This window comes from Tamandua tetradactyla, chromosome 6 (assembly GCF_023851605.1).
Source record: "Tamandua tetradactyla isolate mTamTet1 chromosome 6, mTamTet1.pri, whole genome shotgun sequence".
NCBI classification, from domain to species: Eukaryota; Metazoa; Chordata; class Mammalia; order Pilosa; family Myrmecophagidae; genus Tamandua; species Tamandua tetradactyla.
Genome location: NC_135332.1, coordinates 57,803,536 through 57,824,812, shown reverse-complemented (window position 1 = coordinate 57,824,812; position 21,277 = coordinate 57,803,536). Strand labels below are relative to the sequence as shown.

The following is a 21,277-nucleotide window of genomic DNA, read 5'->3' as shown; positions in this document are numbered from 1 at the left end:
ATGTTTGCATAAGTGAAATGTATATATAATGTGAAATCATTGTACCCCACCAACTCAGCACCTCTGCAGTAGGTTTTATTCCCTGTTTTCTAGTTTGTCTCTTTTGTTAGACTGTAAGCTCCATGAGAGCAGGGGGCTTGTCTAACTTGTTTATGGTGGTTCCCTACAGGACCTTCATAAATGCTTGAACAAATGCATAAATCCCCCAACTGTGGGAACAGCTCCATCCTGAGGCCCTGGGGCCCTCTTACATGCTACTCCTCCTTTTGCTGCCTTGTATATATACAACACTATATTTTCGTGTTTTATTTTCCTTTCTAGCTTGTGAGCTCCTGATGAGCAGGTGTCTTCGTGTTGTTATCTCTGTATCCTCCCACCAGGCCAGCCCAGAGTAAGTAGTGCTTACTAAGTGTTGGTAAATGAATGAATTGTGGTAACCAATCCAGCTCTGTCTAGTCTGCAGATTAGTTTAATTCTAGATGAGAACACCAGATTTGAAAAGGGGAATTGTGCTTGTATAAGAAAATCTCATTAATTAGGCCTTAATAAACTTTAAATTGTGACGATCTGACCATATCTAAGCTGAAATTTACCCAGCTCGTTAAAGAATTTACTAGAGAATTGTGCAGATAATCTGGAATATTTGTTAGAAAAGCATCTGCCCTGGGAAAGGAGAAAAGGAAGCTGGCAAGTAGATGAGAGTCTCCAAGAGAGACACGGAACCAGTTCTTAGCTTCTTATACTGTTGGTGAAGAAAAGTAACAGTAGTCCAAAAAAGGCAAAAGGAAACAAAACTCACACCCGGTAGCAACTCTTTTGCCTAAAGCAGCTTTCCTCAAACTTCTTATAGGGAGCATTTGAAAGTTCTGGTGAGGTACTAACAAGCGCTTTGGATTAAAGTCAGCAGTAAAAGGTTGCTGCACAGATTAATTGCTATACGAATGCATTTGATTCGTAAGTATTTGCTTTTAAAACCCTATGTAACAAGAAGGAAATTAGAAATTAAACCACTTTTTTCTTTTAAGAACTTAAAGGACAGTGCTTTTGATAATCTTAAGAACAGCACACTCTGAGGCAGTTTCTTGTTGATAGTCTGACAAACAATCAACATCTAGAACTTTTCTTACATGATTTTAAAATATATTTAAGAAGAAAAAATACTGCAGCATCTTTTAATTTATTTTTTAATAAAATTTTATGAACGTTTCACAGAACTTTGATATTATTGGGGGCAGTTAGGGAAATGCTGGATCAGAAGCCTATTTTACATAGTTGTGAGGCATCTCTGTGTCGGCTGCTCCAGAAAAAGTGGGTAGTGCCAGGAAGCAAGTACTCCTTCTATATCACGTCCTTAGTGATTGCAGCAGCTTTTCAAGCTCCATTCTTTAGAGGTACACTGGGCTTGGAGAGGTCGGCCACTAGTCCTGTCTCAGTGTAGCACTCAGATACAGCCCTCCAACTCCAGGACTCTAAACTCTACCACATACACTTTGTTTCATAAACCTTCCATTTTCATCCAGATGGCCTTTTCTTGGGTGGGATTTTGCTGTGCTATAAATAAAACTCCTAGGGTATGGGTGGCATTTAATCTACCAAAGAGAATGGCCTTCCTTAGAGTTCTTATCTGTTTGAGCAATTCTAGCGACTCTCTCTGGATGACCAGATAAGTAGTTGAGACTTTGTTATCTCAGACTGACTGTCCTCTCCACTGCCACAGTAGATTAATGAGGATTAGAGGCCCACACCATTGGCCATTCTGTCCCTTCCTGGGGTTGTTGTGATTAATCCTGTGATGTGTCCCTCTTCTCCTCGTTGGCAAGGGTTCCTTAGAGGGCCGGTGAACAAGAGGCAGCACTTTCAGCTCAGGTAGAATGATTTTCAGGGAGGTCAACTGTGATGACTGCTTGGGCTGGGGGCCCTGGAGGCTTATTCTATGTCATACTCACTGGAAAAGATTGGGTAAGTCCCTTTACCTTTCTGGGTCTCAGTTTCCCTGTCTGTCAGATGAAGGTCTCAGTTGGGATGATCTCTTGAGTTTTAGAATCTTTGCTGTACTTTCCCAAGAAGCATTAGGAATGTTTGAAGGGCATGAAGGAGGTAGGGGCAAGCAAGAGGCCTGAGCCCTTGGACCCTTGCCCATAACCCAGTGTAACTCTCCTGCCATCCCTCTCCCTCCCAATTATGAAAGGACACAGGGATCCCCTTTCTTGTCTCCATCCCTTCTTCCCTCTCCCTCACATCCAATATCTTGTTTGGGGGATTTTCAAGGAGGTGGCCCAGTAATGCAAGGATCCTAGTATATGTTTAGAATGAGGTCTTTGATTTTGAAGAACTCACAAGCTGAGACCCCTGGGTCTAAAGGCAGTAGGGCTACCTAGATAAGTGTCCTGTTCAGGAGAGGCAGACCTGTTTGAGTCCCTGCTGTATCATTTACTGGCTGTGTAGCCTTGAACAGATTAGTTTCGCTCTCTCTGAGCTAGCATCCTCATCTGCCTGGTGGGTGGCTGTGAGGATTAGTGGAGGGCTGTATATGAGGCCCTTGGCACTGAGCCTGGCACTCCCTACTGAGTACTCTGCCAATGATAGTGATTACAGGTACTCTTCAATCTGCCCCCAACTCCTCTTTGCCAACTCTGCAGTTTTTACCTCGTTTCTAGTCTCAATAACATTTCACTCCACCATATTCACTCTTCCCAACTTCCTAGGACTCTAAGCAAGTGGGTTATCAGAAGCATCCCCCAAGTCGGGAAGCTGTGGAGCAGAGCTGTGTGTCGGGCCGTGAGAGCACCCAGTCGTCCACCAGTGGGTGCAGGCATCAGTCCTTTGACTCACTCCCAAAACAGAGCAGTTAGTACTTTTATCTCATGCTGAACACTGTTTAGAAGGAATTTCCTCCACCCATTAGCATTTAACTTTTTGTTTGGAAAGAATTTCAAAATAGTTTCAAGGGTAGAACAAAGAATATTTTGCCATGTTTTATCATTCATTCTCTGTCTTTCCCTCCCTCCCCTTTCCTCTGTCTTCTTTCTTTTCTCTCCTCTGAAGGACGAGTTACTTCATACTTTGTGCCCCTTCACCCCTTAATTATTTTGGTGTGTATTTCCTAAAAATAAAGACATTCTTTCATATGACCATAATACAGGTTTTTTTTGCATTTGTCATCACAATTAACTTTTTTCCTTTTTGTGACAAATAACATATATAAAAAAGGCAATAAATTTCAAAGCACATCACAATTAGTTGTATCATAGTATAGTTTTTTTTGTTTGTTTGTTTAGTTTTTTTGTTGCTTTTTAAAAGAGGTTTTTTTTCAGGGGGTGGTAAGTACAGGGTCCAGAATCACGCCCAGGCATAGTATAGTTTTTGATTTCAGGAAATATATTATCTAATCAGTACAAAATCATCTGTAGTTCATGGTTCAATTTTTTTTTTTTACGTGGGCAGGCACTGGGAATCGAACCCAGGTCCCAGGCATGGCGGGTGCAAACTCTGCCTGCTGAACCATCGTGGCCCGCCTGTTCATGGCTCAATTTGCCAGCTGTTCCAATGATGTTTTTGAAAGCCGTTTTTTTTTTTCCTGTTTTAGGATCCTATCCAGGTTCATACACTGCATTTAGTCCTCTCTTTAGTCTCCTTTGATCTGAAGCAGGTCTTCAGCCTTTATTCATCTTTTATGACATTACATTTTTGAAGAATATGGTCCAGGTATGTTATAGAAGTTGGTTGCTAACTTTTTTTTTAAGTGAAATGATTTAGGGAGTCATTTTTACATTCCTCTTAGATAAATGTGGTCATGATTACATACTTGCTGACTGTCTAGCCTTGTTCTAAGTGGTGTGAGAGGGGCGTCTTGGAGAACAAAGCCTGCTCTTGAAATCTTAAGTTTGCATTTGTGGGAAAAACAGTTCCTGCCAACTGGGCTTCAGGGGCCCCTTTGTGTGTGCATGACTGGGGATGTGCCATGCTGGCACCTACAAGTTTGGATAATACATCTAAAATGGATGCAGGATGAGTCAGCATTGTAGACGTCTACCAAGATGCCAAAGACAGCCCTGCTCCCTGTCCAGCATCCACAGTCATCAACTTTGTCTGGCTTTCTGACCCAGAAGTTTCCAGAAGTACCCACTCCAAGTGTGAAATCTTGCTTCAAGGACTCTCTTGTGAGCTGTGAACCTGGATTCTAGTCCTACCCTTCCATGATCTGCTCTGTGACCTCGGACTGCTCTCTGCTCTGGGCCAGTCGCGGAGAGAGGATTCCTCTCATGGCTCTACCAGGCACCCTCGGAAATCAGAAGGGCTGAGGGGGCTCACTGAGGCCTGGAGTAATACGAAGAAGGCCTAGGGGGCAGCCCCCACCCGGCCTGTGGCAAGGTTAAGCAGACCTAGAAGGGTCTTTGTTGGGATCTGACAGGAAAATCATCAGACCTGAAACTTCCCTTTTCAGCTCTTGAGTGCTGCTGGGTGGTGTGCAGGGTGAAAAGAGGTGACTTGTAATCTGTACTCAGATAACTCTGTAAGATCAGGGAGTGCTCATAATAGTCAAAAGTATTTTTCAAACCAAAGCAGACAGTGCAAAAATGTTTTAAGCGTCATTAAATCTTCACAGAACTTTGGCCAAACAAGCTTTTAATGTGAAAAACAAGATAAATTTTATTTACCTCTAGCCATTAAGTCAACAATATTTTCCACTAAATATTAACGCTTATGTTAACAGTTCACAGTGCCCTTCCTGGGGATGCAGGCCTTCCTGTGCAGGACATGGAATCTTCTCGCTCTTTAAATTTAAGTTCATTAAAAATTAAGTAAGATTTTAAATTCAATTCCTCAGTCACACTAGTGACATCTCAACAGTTCAGTGGTCCTAAATGCCTTCTGCCTGCTTTATTGAACAGTGTGAGAACAGGGCCATTGTTGCAGAAGGTTCTGTTGGACAGCACTGCTCTGCACTTCAGCAACATGGGGGACAGTGGGTGCAAGAGAAACTTAATGTGTGATAAAGACCTAGGTCACGGGAAATTTTTGACAAATTGTGAAGTTAGCTCTCAAATAGAACTGCAAACTTGGTAATTTATTCTCTGGGATTCTGGGCTAGATCAGAGATATGCTGGAAAATTAATGAAATTTTACCTCCTTTGTTATTCTGATAGCCCAGAGCACTTTTAAATCCGTTTCGGCACCATGATGATGTAGCTAAATTAAAAAAAAAATCCAAAGGTAAATTGAGGCAGTGACTTCAGTCAGTGCATTGGATCTTTCCACTCACCCAGCCCCTACAGCCCTGGGTTCTTGAGTACATGGGCCAGCTGTGGGAACCCAGTTTCTGATTGTGGGGACACTTCTGTGGTGGGCAGGTCCCTTTCACTGTTGAGACAAGCAGCACCACTTGGCTGGGGACTGGGCTAAGGTATTTGGTGTTGGGTCCTGGGACAGCACAGGGGACTGGATCTCATGGATGATACAGACAGCAAACTGGATTAATAATGCATCTGCCAAAGACACCGCAGGCCAAACTTCAGTACACCATTTCACCGAAGTGTGGGTAAAAGCAGGGTAATGGAGCCCCGTTGACTGGTCTCTAAGCTCTCAGGACCCAGCCTACAGCTCCTGAGGAAGCCACATGGTCTGCTCTATATGAGGGGAGTGCCTGCTTGTGGGTCCTTGCCTGTGTATTTGCCTCTGTCCCCGCCTCTAGGCTGCCCCAGCTGAGAAGAGGGGAAGCTGAGCAGGCTGAGTTCCACCTGTAGCTTCCAGCTCAGCTTGCACGCGGCTCCTTTGGCTCCAGCTGACATGTGGCTCTTCCCCACTCTTCTCTGCATGACCAGTAAGTTAAGGGGCTGCTGTGCCCTTAGTTCTGGCTAGCTGCCTGCAGTACACGGCTTTGTCTGTCTATCTGATGGGGCTCAGTCAAGGCCAGAAGTCAGAGAAAACGTGGGAGTCAGGGGCCGACAGATGAGCAGTGAAAAACTCGCAGGGAAGTTCTCTTGCTCTGTGGGCTAGATCTCCAGGCTTGCTGGGAAGGGCCTCTGCAGCTCTGTGTTGACAGTACTGTCTGCCTGTGGCTTCAGATGCCATGCTGCTTCTCCAGACACGCACCCACCCCTTCCCTCATCCCCTCTCCCCGCTGTACCCACTCTAAGCAGGTCCTCAGGTCTGTGCTGAGTTTGTTCTGAGGGCAGAGGCTGCTGATGCTCCTCGTCCAGCCCAGCAGAGCACCTACAGAGCAGACCAGGACTTTGGTTGATAAGGGTGAGAACCCTTTGAGACTGAGTGTTGGTGAGACACTTCAGTGTCGGCATGCTGGAGGGCCAGTGTGCTAGGGGAAGTCTGCTTCCCATTCCTGATATGTCAGGGCTGGAATGAGAACTGATATATGGGTGGAGGAGGACAAGCACTTCCTCTTGTTTCCTGGGGTCCCATTTTGGCTTTTAATCCTCTCATAGAAGCCGGGCCCTGAGCATGGGCTGTGAGCCCCAGGAGGCTGTTCAGACAAGACTGAGGCCAGGGTGGTTCTACCCAGTGCTCTGGGCAGGCGTCTTGGGGATCTCCAGTGTGGACAGAAGCTTGACAGGAATGAGAATTAGGTGGACAGTCAGGCATGCTTAGTTCAGAGACTCCTGGGAGGCTTCATTCTCTCGGAAGGATGTGCCAAGGCAGGCTGTTAGCTCCAAAGAGTATCTGAAGAAAGCTGAGTCTGTGCTGGAAGGGGATTTGGGATTAATATCTACTCTGGGGCCAGATCACCCCAGAGGCAGGCCGCAGCATGCTGAGGGTACCTGCAAATCACATGTTTTTTAATATTTGGTGTTTCAAAAACCTCAAAATAGTCATGGAAAAATCAAAACGTTGAACTTGCTTTTCCTTATTTTACAGTTTATGATTTTTATTTTCAATTATATATAGAGCGTGGAGAGTCTGGCTCTTTTTATGGCTTACAGCTTTGGTCCCCCATCACCAAGAATATCTGGAAAAGATGCTTAGACTACATGTTCTTGTTCATCCCTCTCAGAACAGAGGAGGTGACTGAGGCCCAGAGAGGGTCAGTGACTCCAGGTTGCAAATGAAAATACCAGGAGAACTGGGGCTTGAGCCCAGCTCTCTGTCCTGCTGCCCAACTCTAGAAAAATTCCATAACCTAGGACACTATCCCTGGCATCACTTCATGTTCCTGCTTGTCTCTGTCTTTTGCAGCCTCTGGGACAATATCATCCTGGTACCTTTTTCAGCAGATGACATTTATCAAACCCCTTCTGAGGCTTAGGACTTCCCCTAGCAGATGGACAGGAGAGAACAAGATGGAGGGGGCTTGCTCTGAGATTATTTAGTCCTCAACTTGGCTAAGCTATGAGAAGGGGGTGAGGGTAGGGACCCAATACCTCTGGTCTGGGTAGGAGAAAGGAAGCTGTGGCAATTCTGCTCCAAGTTGTGAAGTCCTGAGACTTAGGGATGGATTACTGCAGGAGAGCTTTCCTGAGGAGGTGAGACCAGCACTGTCTTGAGGACTGGAGAGATTCAGAGAGAATCTCTGGCAAGGGGGTGCCAGGAAGAATGGGAGGAGCCTCTCAGACTGTGGCCCCCAGTCCAGGGCCCTGAATCCTGTGCTTGACTTAGTCTCCAATAGGTTAAAGGGAATCCGAAACTGTTCCTGGCTTGCCCTTGTCCTTTCCCCCCTCCCAGACCAACCACAGGGATGATATCCTCACTTCCTTTATCCATGGGAGCAAATGTAATAGCACCAGTCATCTAAGGGAGGTCTTAAATAGAAGAGTCAGGCACAGGTACGCAGTCACATTGAGACCCCAGAAAGGCCCACAACACCCCTCACACTTTGCTACTAGAAAGCCCACTGTCACCAGGTCAGTCTTTACTCCTGGCTCACACTGACTGAAGCAACTCATTTCTCCCCTTTGGGTCTCAGAGGTTGGGTGTATATCCCTCACTGTGAAAAAGGGAACCGTGCTATCAGCCTATAAAATGTCACAATGGTGAAAGGAAAGAGCCAGAAGTCCAGGGCCTGCTCTGCTGACCTCTGCACCAACTCAGGCTGTGGCCTGCAGGGCCCTGCTGGGTCAAAGAGGGAATCAAGCTTGGTGGTCCTTGAAGAATAGGGGAGGTCTTAAGCAAGTACAGATTGCTGGACGGGAGGGGCTCTCTGAAGGTGACAAAGACCTGGGTTTTATTTTATTTATTTTCTTTTTTTAGGAAGATAAAGGGTGAGGTTTGAGTAGGGGTAGGAGATTGTGCTATGACACTGCCGGCAACTCACCGCCCCCCCCCCCCCCCCACTCAGGTGTGCTGTGCCCTGGTAGTGAGGGCAGGAATGAGGGGGACACTGTCCCTGTCTGGGGGCTCCTCTGAAGCAAGAAAGGAGCCACACACTCACAGTAACCCCAATAGTGCCAGCCTGAGGATGCCTGCAGGCCCCTCAACCAGGACGATGGGAAAGGGATGTTGCAGGCAGAAGGAATAGCTTCAGCAAAGGAAAGTGTCAGAGAAGTTCAGGGTTTGTGGCAAGGCAGGTGGAGGGTATGCAGGCCATGTGGGGATCCATCTCCCATGTGGAAGGTTGGCTTGTAGGGTGTGTACGGGAGGAAATGAATGTGGGTGACCCGTTCAGGGGTCCATGGTGGTGAAGGGGCCTGGTGAGAAATGTGGCTGGCCCAGAGCGCCAGGAGGTGGAGCTTGGACTTGACCTCCAGGGCAGTGGGAAGTCACAGAAAGCTTTAAGCAGGGTAGTGACAGTCAGATTGGTATGTTGGGTGGAAAATGGAGTCCAAGACAGAGGGGAGGCCGGCCAGGAGGGTGCTGCTGCTGTGGTCCAGCCTAGGGCTGTTGGTGTGGGGTGAATGAAGGAGGAAGAGACACTTGTGGGAAACATTTAGGAGGAAAATCAAACTCCAGAAGCTTAGCCTGGAGCCTAGCACCCAGTCAGTTGAGCAGTATTATTAGACAGACTGTGAAGGGTGAGGGCTGGGAGGAGGCGTGGGCTACAGTGTCTGGGGTTGAGATGATGAAGCCTCCACGTAGAAGGCCAAGGTGGGTGGGCTGTGAACATGTGGTCCAAGAGCTGTTCCACTGGGTAGATGCTCTGCGGAGTGTTCTCAAGTCAGGCCTGGCTGGGTGTCCTGGGCTGGGCATCACGACGCCTGGGCTCTAGCCCCAGCTCAGTACTGGCCCTTCACATGAACTAGGGCAAACCATGCCCTCTGGACTACACTTTCCTAAAGCGGGAATGGTGATGACTGTTTGTACTGTGAGATGGTGGATTTAAAATACCCAGTGTGATAGGGGAAATGAGGGTGGTGGGGGTGGGGAGAGGCAGCGGTGGCGACAGGATGGAGGGGTATTCATAGTCTGACTCAGCAGGCCCCTGTGGCCGGGGACAGCTTGGGGGAAGCAGCCCTGCGGGTTGTGTGGTGACAGACATTGGTTCAGCTGAGTTCTCATGTCTTACAGCAGGAGAGGGGTCTTGAGAGAAAGGCCAGGCTGTCAAAGAACATGCAGGCCCTCCCTTGTGCCTGAGATCTGTGTGCACTCGATGAGTCCCTTAATCTCTGAGTCTCAATGTCTCTTTCCAAAAATCCCTTGTTGCTATTAGGATCACAGGGTACAATGTATGAATCACTTAGCCCAACTTTGGACACACAGTATGTACCTAACACCCCTACATCATTCTTCCTTTAAATCTTTCTTTACCTCAGACATTGTATTACTGTGTTTTAAAAATGATTAGTTTTCCTTAATAGCTAAGCTTATGGTTCTTGACACCCACTATTTTAATTATTGGTGGTGAATAAGGCACCCAGGAAATATTCATGATTCTCCTGAATCTAAATTCAAAAGTCCATATTTCATTACAGTCCTATACTCACAAAAGTTTACCTAATTACCTAATATAATTGTCTTATTTTATACATGAAGAAATAGACATCCAGAGATACTAGAAGCGTCATCTAGGTCAGACACTGCTTGAGTAATTCAGAAATAAAAAGTCTTTCCTCTCCACCCATCCTTCCCCCTCTAACACCAGCTTCCACATAATGAACCTTCAACACATCAGACTCTGGGTTGGATATTGGTCCAGTTTGCCTCAGCTCCTTATTTCACAGGTGGGGAAATTGAGGCAAAGCAATAAATTCCAGGTCCCTCAGTGACTCTGGCAAAGCAAAGATTTGAATTCATGCCTGGCTTCCTCTGCGGCCTGTGCTATTTTCTCTGAGTGTCGACAGGATTCCCTGACCTAGGGGCTTGGAGGGTCTGTGAGAGGAAGGTGATGGGGAAAGCTTGGTGAATATGATGCCCCTCATCACCACCTGTCACAATGGTTCTTGCCTCCCACAGGAGGTTCTTGTGGACCTAATTGCCAGCTTTCTAAGCCAGAACGCTGACCCAGCTTAGTGAGCCACTAGCACAACAGGGAGCCGTGCCAAGCAGGGATGGTGTCCAGTTTATGGGGGCCGTTGTGACCCCTAGTCTCTCTGTTTGCCAACCCTTAACATCTCCAGCTTTTACTAAAGACTTTGAAATCAGGCAGACCTTGGCCTCCATCAGATGGACCAAGAGCAAATCGCTTTACCTTGCTGAGCCTTAAATCCCAGCACGGTACCTGGAAGACAGCAGGCTGCAGGTGCTCCTGTGGGTAGCTGTGACTGTCTCTCTGCTGGGCTCATCCTCTTCCTCTCCCCTTCAGAGATCTCTCACCAAGGCCTCTCATTAAACAAAGCAAACCTGGGGATGCAGTAGGGGGCACAGGAATATCTGACCCACCCTAACATTTCTATTGCGCATCTTCTCGGCGCTTTGTGCTGAGCTGGTCTTTGTGGTTGGGGGTGTCGGCAATGACTCAGATCAGATCACAGTTTGGGGAAGACAGACTTAATCACAGATCACTGACCCAGGCAGGATTTAATCAGAGCCAGACAGAGGTACCGAGGGAAACAGAGGGCTCGAGACTTGTGAGTCACTCTGACTGAGAATCTGGATTGAATGCTGGGGCATTCAGGGAATGTCCAAGCAGGACCCCGAAGGATAGGCTATGCCTGGGAGATGGGGAGATGGGGAGGAAGGATGTGAGGCAGAGGGAGCAGCTTGGGTGAAGGCCTAGAGGTGGGAAGTGCCACAGATGCCCAGATGGATTTTTCTCGAGGCTTTCAAATCATGTCTGTTAGTTACAGAGGCTGAAAAAAAGGGCCAGTCACCCGTTGGAACAAGATGGTAGTTCCCTGAAGCTGATCTGGATAGGATTAAGTTTGATCAGAATATGGGGTAAAGGATGATACTGTGCATATTTAAAAGCTTCAACTTCTGTGTGAGACCAAAGGGAGAGATGTTTATTTGGTGCAAAATTTATATTTTGGGTAGTGTGTCATCTAATTTAATGTGTATGCTCAGTTTAGTTGAACATCATAACTACATGGAATCTTGAATAGGGTATGAGATCTTGTTGGATTGTCCAGGTTAGTGTGATGCCCCAATATATCCCAGAGTGATTTGGGCAGTGAATAAAGAAGTATTTGCAAAGTCCCCTTGGACTGGGAAGAAAGGGAGAAATATTTGGCTTCCCCATTTGGAGAATTCCTGATATTCTCGCAAGCAGTGGGGACAACCAAATCAATAGGCTGAGCCCTCGATCTTGGGGTTTGCCGCTATGAAACTTGTTCCAGCAAAGGATAGGCTAAGCCTACTTAGAATTATGCCCAAGTGTCACCCACAGTGAACCTCTTTTCTTGCTTAGATGTGGCCTCTCTCTCTCTGTAAGCCAGCTTGGCAAGTGAACTCGCTACCCTCCCCGCTACATGGGACATGACTCCCAGGGGTGTAACTCTCCCAGGCAATGTGGGACAGAACTCCTGGGATGAGCCAGGATCTGGCATCATGGGATTGAGAAAGCCTTCTTGACCAAAAGGGGGAAGACAGAAATGAGACAGTGGCTCATTCAGTGGCTGAGAGATTTCTAACAGAATTCAGAGGTTATCCTGGAGGTTATTCTTATGCATTATATGGATATCCTTTTTTAGTTTATGATGTATTGGAGTGGCTGGAGGGAAGTACTTGAAATCGTTGAAGTGTGTTAGAGTAGCCTTGATTCTTGGAGACGATTGTATAGCGATACAACTTTTACAGTGTGACCATCTGATTGTGAAAACCTTTTGTCTGATGCTTCTTTTATCCAGGGTATGGACAGATATAGATAAAAAATAAATAAAAGGGGGGATAAGGGGTAAAATAAATTGACTAGGTTGAATACTAGTGGTCAATGAGAGGGAGGGGTAAGGGGTATAGGATATATGAGCTTTTACTTTTTTCTTTTTATTTCTTTTCTGGAGTGATGTAAATGTTCCAAAAATAATCGTGGTGATGAATAGCAACTATGTGATGATATTGTGAGCTGTTGATTATACAACATGTATGGAATGTATGTGTGTGAAGATTTGTCAATAAAAATATTTTTAAAATAAATAAATAAATAAAATGATAGTTCTTGCTTTTTAGTTCTCTTCTAGCTAGTTCAACACACCTTTACTGACTCCACTCTTCCCCCAGCCTGGTTGCCCGAGAAACCCAGGGCTCAGCATGGAATGGGCCGAGTAGCCCGAGCCCCGACTCCCTGTTGGCCATTCTTTACCTACATTCCGCATTCATGGTGGGCAGCGCATCCATCTTCCTGACTGGAGGATCTTAATCTTAGTCCTTGAGGGTCCATGGGTAGCTTCAGGGGGTCAGTGACTCCCCTCCACTCATTCAGCACCTACCAAGTGTAGACCACCATGCCATGCCACTGGATAATGTGCCAAATGAGGCAGACTCATTCTTTGAGTCTTAGCCCTAATGGGACTCACCAGTGGAGGAAACTGTCACAGGCAATCCATAAACAAGGAAGTGAGTAGGATAGTGTCAGATAGTGAGAAATGCTAGAGTCAATTCTCACGGGATGCCTGGGTGGTGAACAGAAAAGAAAGGGAGATTCAGGGGTCAGGAAAGTATCTCCAAAGAGGTGAATGGTGAGGATGAATGGAGATGAATGGAGGGGAAGGCATTATGCAATCTGAGGGCAGAGCAATTCAGATGGAGGGTGAAATTTTGTATGAATATGCATTTGGAAGTTTGGGGAGGGTTCCAGTACTTTCATCATATTCTCAAAGGGACCCATACCCCCCAAAACAGGAAAGAACCGAATCTGAAGGTCCAGCTATGCTTTCTGCATTCTACTTTGAGACAGTGGCAAAACTGGGGGTGCAGGTTTTGTTCATTTACCATGTTGGCACTGAAAGGACCCTCAGGGAAATATTCTCTAGTTAAAATAGCAGAAATAGTTATTCTTCCCCAGAATAATATATATTTTTCAAGTTTGTGAATACTATGAATGATATAACTGATCATTTTCATCTTCATGTTTGCTTCAAAAAAGCATAACTTAATTCATTTATGCATTTTTTTCAAAAACTTTTTAAAGTGCCTACTGTGTGCCAGCATTGTGTTCAGAGCTCAAAATGGGGCCAACTGTAGAAGATGATACAGATTAGCTCTTGGACTCCTTTAATCACTTTCTCTGTCCTTTTCTGCCTGCCCCATTATTTTAAAATGAGTATAATCTTATTGTATTGGTATTTGTGTAAATCATCACAAATCATTCTGGGTGAGGTAGAGATATAAAGAAAAGCTAATAAAGCATAGCTGTCTACTTTGGCTCAGGCCAAGAGAAAGGGACCAGACATTCAGAGATGAGAGAGGCAGATGCCCCAGAGTCTCCATGAGCCTTTGTAAGTTTTTTTTTTTTAAACAAAATTGTAATCATATACAAAAGTAGAGAAAATAATCATAGTAAACCCAGTATACTCATCACTCAGATTATTAATTATCAAGATTTTGCCACCTTTACTCCATTTTATTTTTCTCTCCCCTTCTGTTTCCTTTGCCAAAGTTATTTGACAATCTTGATACTCAAAATGTGATTGAGGGCCAGTGGCATCAACATCACTCAGGACCTTGTTAGAATTGCAGGATCTTGAGCCTCGCTCCCTGACCTACTAAATCAGAATCTGCATTTTAATGTGCTCACGTGCTTTGTTTGCACATTAAAGTTTCCAAAACATTATTTTAAAGCAAATCCCAGACATCATGTCATTTCACGCCTAATTCAGTATGCATTTCTGAAGAGCATAGGGTTTATCTTATATGGTCATATGTCCTTTTCACCTAACATTCCTAATAATTCTTTGGTATCATTTAATACCCAGTCCATGGTCAAACCTCCCTGACTGACTTCAAAAATGTCTTTTTTAAACAGTTAGGTTGTGCAAATCAAGATCCAAATAGATTGGAACTATTGGGCCACACAGAACCTTCGGTTGTCGTGTCTCTTTTAGCCCGGAGTGCCTTCACCCACCCATCATTTGTTTGTCTTTTCTCTGTCTTTGATTCGTTACAGAACTTGGTCATTTATCCTGTAGGACATCTACATACAGGAGTCATGTCTTTGTTTTCCCATGATGTGATCCGTTCCTTTTGCCCCTAAATTTCCTGAAAACTAGAAGTTAATGTTAATGGTGTCATTAAATTCAAGTTTAACTGTTTTGACAAGCATACATTAAACAGTTTTGAGGATTTTGCCACACTTACTGCATTTATTTTACACCCTGTTTTGTTTCCTTTGCTGAAGTTTGTTCAAGCCTTGCTACTCCAAATGCAGTCTTAGAATGTACAGCTTTGGCTTATTTTGTAGTTTAATTCTACTGTTGTCAGACAACATATTCTCAATTATTTCAATCCATTGAAATTAATGAAGCTTACTTTATGACCCAGCAAATGGTCAATTTTGGTAAATGTGCACTTGAAAAGAATATTTATTTTCCCATTGTTGGGTGTGGTGTTTCATTTGTCAGTTAGGTCAACCTTATTGTGTTGATCTTCTATGTGCTTATTAATTTTTTTGTCCGCTTTTATCAGCTAATATGACAGTTTTATTAAAGTGTCTCGTGTCAGTTGTGGATTTTGTATTTTTCCTTTTAATTCAGTCAAGTTTTGCTTTGTATATTTTGAAGTGTTGTCATTGGATACATAAGGATTTTAAATTTTTCTATCTTCCTGGTGAATTGACCCCTTATCATAAAGAAATGCACCTTTTTCTCTTGTAATTTAAGGCTTCTTGTCTTTTAACTTTTCTGAGTTCTTATATTTAAGGTGTGTCTCTTATAAGCAAGCAGCATAAATAGATGGATTTAGCTTTTTAAAAATATCCATTCTGGCAATTTTTATCTTTTATTTAGGGTATTAATCTATTTGCATTTAACATTATCACTGCTTTTATTGGGTTTTGGCTACCATTTACTATTTTTTTTTCTTTTTGACATTCATATTTTTATGTTTCTTTTTCTCTCCTTTCTTAACTTTATTTTCCCTCTATTATCTTGTTGCTTATGCATTTATATGTCATTATTTTAGTAGTTACCCTGGAGATTGTAACACATCCTTTACTGATTACTGCCTAAAATAAACTCTTAAATTTTTCACTTCTCTGGTAAGGCTAGAACCTTAGAATATTATATCCGCTACCCCCCTCATCTTTTGTGATATTATATTATCCTCTACAAATATTTTAAGTCCCCAAAACATTACTATTATTATTTTTTCAGTTAGGATTCCTTTATATGTACCCACATATTTACTCTCTCAGTTGTTCTTGATTCCTTCCTGCAGTTATATGTACCATCTTGAATCAGTTTTCTGTTATCTGAAACATTGAATTTGTGTTTCTTTTATTGCAGGGTACTGGCAATTTGATTCTCTGGTTTTTATCTAAAAAATACCTTTATTTCGTGTTCATTTTTTTTAGCGATAGCAGCTTTATTCATAATAGCTAAAAAACTGGAAAAAAACATACTTCAATGGGTGAATAACTAAACAAACTGAGATACACTCATGCCATAGAATGATACTCAGTAATCAGCAAAGAAATGAACTACTGATACACACAACATAGAATCACTTTTGTTTTCAACGAGTGGCTTAGAGAGCAGAGAAGAAACAATACAAACATTTTAACAACCCAGAATACGTTTTTGCCAAAAAAAAAAAAATCGATGACAGTGAGGTACCTACAGGTCACTTGCATACAATTTCCTCTCCAGCCTCTTAAGTACAATTGGTTTACATAACACTTAAATTTAACTTTACAAAAATAGATTCCAATATCTGAAGTCCAGATTTTATGGCTCTAGTTTTCAATAAATTAGCATGCTTCCCAATGATGCTTATATAAACTGGTGGTTATTATGTATCATTGGAGAGAAAACAAATTAATACTCTCCCTTTGTTTTAACAAATTTTCAGTATTACAGTTGGTAAAGAATATGTCAGTTTACCCTTAGGATATATATTAAAAATTGTTATAGAAACTTTCAAATATTCCCAAGGCTACCTTGTATCATTGAGTCTCTGTTGTTTGAAGAGGTCAGTATTTTGATGTTTTCCCCATTACTGATTACACTTCATCACTTTCTTGCCAGGAGGAATTGATACTCAATGTGGAATGAATTTCAGTTGAAAGGTTTTCCACATGCATTCTATTTATAGAGTTTCTCTCCCGTATGAGTCCTCTGATGATTAGTAAGGGATAAACTCTGACTAAAAGCTTTCCCACATTCTTTACATCTATAAGGCCTTTCTCCTGTATGAATTCTCATATTCATAAGAGATGAACTTTGTCTGAAAGCTTTCCCACATACTCTACAGTTAAATGGTTTCTCTCCAGTGTGAATTCTCTGGTGCTGAATTAGAGCTGAGCTTTGGTTGAAGGCCTTTTCGCAGTCATTACATTTATACGGTTTCTTTCCACTATGAATTTTCCAATGTGTATTAACTGCTGAGTGAGAACTGAAGGCTTTTCCACATTCTTTACAGTTATATGGTTTCTCTCCAGTATGAATTCTGTGATATGCATTAAGCCATGAAATCCAGGAGGAAGCTCTCCCACATTCGTTGCATTTGTAGGGTTTCTCTCCTACAATTATTTATGAATTCTTTGATGCTGTATAAGAGCTGAACTTTGGCTAAAGGCTTTCCCACATTCTTTACATGCATAGGTTTCTCACCAGTGTATATTCTCTGATGTATAATAAGGGCTGAGTGGTAGCTAAATACTTTTCCACAATCATTACACCTAAAGGGTTTCTCTCCAGTGTGAATTCTGTGACGTCTGCTTAGCCGTGATATTGAAGTAAAGCCTTTTCCACATTGTCTACATTCATAGGGTTTCTCTTCAGCATGAGTTCTATGACATTGAATAAGAGAGGAGCACTGACTAAAGGCTCTTTCACATTCGTTATACTTATAGGGCTTTTCTCCAGTATGAATCCCCTGGTGATTATTAAGGGATGAACTACCTTTCAGCGTTTTTCCATATACACTGCATTTATAGGGCCTCTCTCCAGTATGCATTCTCTGATGTCCAATAAGAGATGTGCTGAAACTGAAGACTTTTCCACATTCCCTACATATATAATGTTTCTCTCCAGTATGAACTCTCAAATGCTGAGTTAGGAATGAGCTTTGGCTGAAAGCTTTTCTGCATTCCTTACATTTAGAGAGCTTCTGTCCAGTATGGATTCTCTGATGTTTACTCAGAGAAGAACTGTGGAGGAAGATTTTCCCACAAACATTACATTTATAGCATTTACGTGCGGTACCGATTCCCAGCTGTTTAAGCAGAATTGAATACTGCTGTAAATAAGGTTTCCTTCCTCTGGCAACAACTCTGGTTTTTCTAATAAGTGATGATTTTAGAATCAGATTTTTTCCCAAATTCAATACCTTTAAAGCTCTTTGCCTTCATGTACAGTTTTTTGATGGTAAATAATTCATCCCTGAAAGGTTTGTTCTTTTTACTTTGTTGCTTCTTTAACCTGCTCTCATATATGTAGGTTTTTCCCAACTTAAAGTGAAAAGGACCATCATCTATGCGTTTTTCTTTATCCCTTCCTGATTTTCTTCTTTAGAAACTGTGGTTTCAAGCAAGCTCTCCTGTCCTAGACATGTGCCTTAGGAACTTTTTCCACCATCCAGGGATTTCCTCCCTGCTGTAACTGAGAGATAACCTTTGGTTTGGAAAATGGAATTCCCAGTGACACCAGGTTGCTGTAGTTTTCCAACATCACCTCCCAGTACAAGGCTCTCTGGGCAGGGTCCAGGTACATCCACTTATCCTGGCTGAAGAACACGGCCACATCCCTGAATGCCACATGCTCCTGAGGCTGGGCTGGCAGCAACCATGCGGCCATTTCTCCTTCCCTGCTGCCTCTCTCAGAGAAAGGCAGAGCACCCACAAAGCACCCTAAAACTCGCCCCGGTTCCTTGCAAGTTGCCTGCTGGGAGCCGGGCTGGAGGGTCCGGGAGTCGCCACAGGGCAGTGGCGTCTTCTGGCCCCCACAGGCGATGCCACGTCCACCTGCCGAGGCCTCAGCAGCTCGGGCATCCAATGCAGGGCCTGGGTGGGATCCGCGCTGAGGTCGCTCACTGCCCCTCGGCCATTCGCCGCCCCCAGGCCGCCGTCCCTGCTCACACACCTGGGTCCACCACCGGGGCCTCAGAGCCGCGGACCTCATGTTTATTTTTGAAAGATATTTTCGTTATGTATTGAATTCTAGGTTGGCATTTTTTTTCCTTCAGTCCTTTAAATATGTCGTTCTAGTGTTTTCTGTCTGCCGTCGTTTCTGTCACAAAACAGCTGTTGGTTTTATTATTAATTGTATAAAAAAAATTCAGAGACACCCTTTTGTCTCTATCCCTGTCCCCTCCACCCAATTTAATTAACTTTTAACCTATACTTCCAGTTGTTTATATGAATCTATACACACATCTTTGTTTTGAATGTATCTCCTTCTTTCCCTTATACAAAAGTCAGCATAGTTTATATTACCTATCCGTCACCTAATGATTTTAATTTGATCCTAAAATCTCTACTGCTAAGTGAAAATCCACAACTGAGAAAACATTTTCCATAAATTTCAGTAGAACTTTTCTGTTGGGCGGTGAGTGGTTTTTCAGATCATGTCTGGTGGCTCCGCGGATTACAACAGAGAACGTGGCGGCCCAGGGGGAAGTGACCCTTTTGGTGTCATTGAGAGCAGCTGGAGTAAGAATGTTAATAACTTTGATGATATGAATTTAAAAGAATCTGTTCTTTGGGGTATCTGTGTTTATGGTTTTGAGAAACCTTCAGCTATTTGGCAGAGGGCTAGTATTCCCCATATTAAAGGGTATGATGTGATTACTCAAGCTCAGTCAGGTATTGGCAAAGCGGCCACATGCCACATTTGCTATTTTCATCCAGCAATAGTTGGAGATTGAGTTCAAGGAGATGCAAACACTAGTGTTGGGCCCCACCAGAGAACTGGCTCAGCAGAGTCAAAAGATAATTCTGCCTCTGGGAGACTATATAGGAGCAACTTGTCATTCCTGTGTTGGTGGAACCAATGTTCGAAATGAAATGCAAAAACTGCAGCAGGAGCACCACATATTGTTGTTGGTACTCCAGGGAGATATGATAAACAGAAGATATCTTTTTCCAAAAATGGATCGAAATGTTTGTTATGGATGAAGCAGATGAAGTGTTGAGCCGGGAGTTTAAGGATCAAATATATGAGATTTTCCAATAATTAAATAAAAGTATTCAGGTTGTGCTGCTTCCTGCTACAATGCCAACTGATGTATTGGAAGTTATTAAAAAGTTCATGAAAGATCTAATTCGAATTCTGGTGAAGAAGGATAAATTGAGGGAATCAAACAGTTTTACAGTAACGTTGAAAGAGAGAAATGGAAGTTAACTACACTTTGTGATTTGTACAAGACACTGGCCATTACGCAGGCTGCCATTTTTCTCAATACAAGATGCAAGGTAGACTGGCTTACTGAGAAAATACCTGTCAGGGACTTCATTTTCTGCACTGCATGGTGATAAGGACCAGAAGGAAAGAAACGTTATCATAAGGGAATTCTGATCAGGCTCGAGTCGTGTTCTGATCACTACTGAATTGTTGACTCACGAGATTGATGTGCAACAAGTGTCTTTGGTTATAAACTATGACTTACCTACCAATTGTGAAAACTATATTCACAGGATTGGCAGAGGGAGTCAATTTGGGAGGTAAGGTGTGGCTATTAACTTTGTTCCTGAAGAAGACATTGAGACATTCTGCAATGCACAGTGGAGGAAATGCCAATGAAAGTGACTGACCTTATTTAATTCCTGGGATGAGATAGTTTTGAAAGCAGTGCTTGCTGTTGCTGAACAGACAATTGCAACGTGCATTGTGCTTCTTTCTTTGGGAATATTTGAATCTTGTTTCAATGCTTATAATGGATCAGAAATATAGATTTTTTTTTTTTTGACATGGGCAGGCTTCAGGAATCGAGCCTGGGTCTCCAGCATGACAGGCAGGAACTCTGCCACTGAGCCACTGATACCCGCCCAGAAATGTAGATTTTATTTTACTTTTTTACATAGGCAGGCACTGGGAATCGAACCCATGTCCTCGGGCATGGCAGGTAAGCATTCTTGCCTGCTGAGCCACCGTGGCCCGCCCCAGAAATGTAGATTTTGATAGCAAAGCAACTTTAGTTGTGAGCTTTTGTGAGGAAAGTCATTGACTTTATCTCTTTAGAGTTAGTCTATTGGGGTTGAGTATAAAAGATGGGGTCTGTAACATCTTTTTTTCTTAGAAATTTGTTTCCTAGTATTTGTATCCTAGTATTCCTAGTATTTGTTTCCTAGTATTAGATGTTCTCTGACATTTAATAATATATTTGTGAACTAAAAGATGTAAGTGCTGCATAAAATCAACCATTTATGTTAAACTAGCATATCTGCCTTTATTGTATCTTTCATTAGCCTGAATAAAAAGGCCTTTAAAATAGATTTTTTTTAGAAAGCACTTGAATGCATTTGCTTGTATTTATTCAATAAAGTATTTAGCTAGTGCTAATTAATGAGCTGGACCCTGTTGCTAAGCCCTGGGTAGGGTTAAACCCAGTTGAATTGTCACAGTACATGTCTTAACTAAGTTTGAATGTTAAATAAATTGTATATTCACTTAAAATTTTTTTCAATAGAAAGGCAGTGATGCATTCCATCTAACCCAATATTTGAAAACAATTTTTACTGGTAGAAAAATTTATCTCCTGACCAATAAGACAAGTTTATATCAATGAAAAAAACACACCCAATAACATAAAAATAAAAATACAGTCTGTAGGTCTCAGAGCTGCCACCTGGGAGTTTGGACCT

The 21,277-nt window shown here is 43.0% G+C and overlaps 2 protein-coding genes and 1 pseudogene across 2 annotated transcripts in view; all 3 read left to right on the top strand.

Moving 5' to 3' along the window:
* NCBP3 (nuclear cap binding subunit 3) overlaps positions 1 to 21,277 on the top strand; it is a 61,139-nt gene that overhangs the window by 31,657 nt on the left and 8,205 nt on the right. The window contains exon 15 of the transcript XR_013177797.1: positions 322 to 391. The gene's annotated coding sequence lies outside the window, so the exon portion shown is untranslated. The remainder of the gene's footprint in view (positions 1 to 321; positions 392 to 21,277) is intronic.
* Positions 5,728 to 21,277, top strand: part of ITGAE (integrin subunit alpha E) — an 86,832-nt gene continuing 71,282 nt past the window's right edge. The window contains exon 1 of the mRNA XM_077165572.1: positions 5,728 to 5,821. Coding sequence (XP_077021687.1) covers positions 5,788 to 5,821 — 34 coding nt within the window. The 5' untranslated portion in view covers positions 5,728 to 5,787. The remainder of the gene's footprint in view (positions 5,822 to 21,277) is intronic.
* On the top strand, positions 19,042 to 20,445 carry LOC143686064 (eukaryotic initiation factor 4A-II pseudogene; annotated as a pseudogene).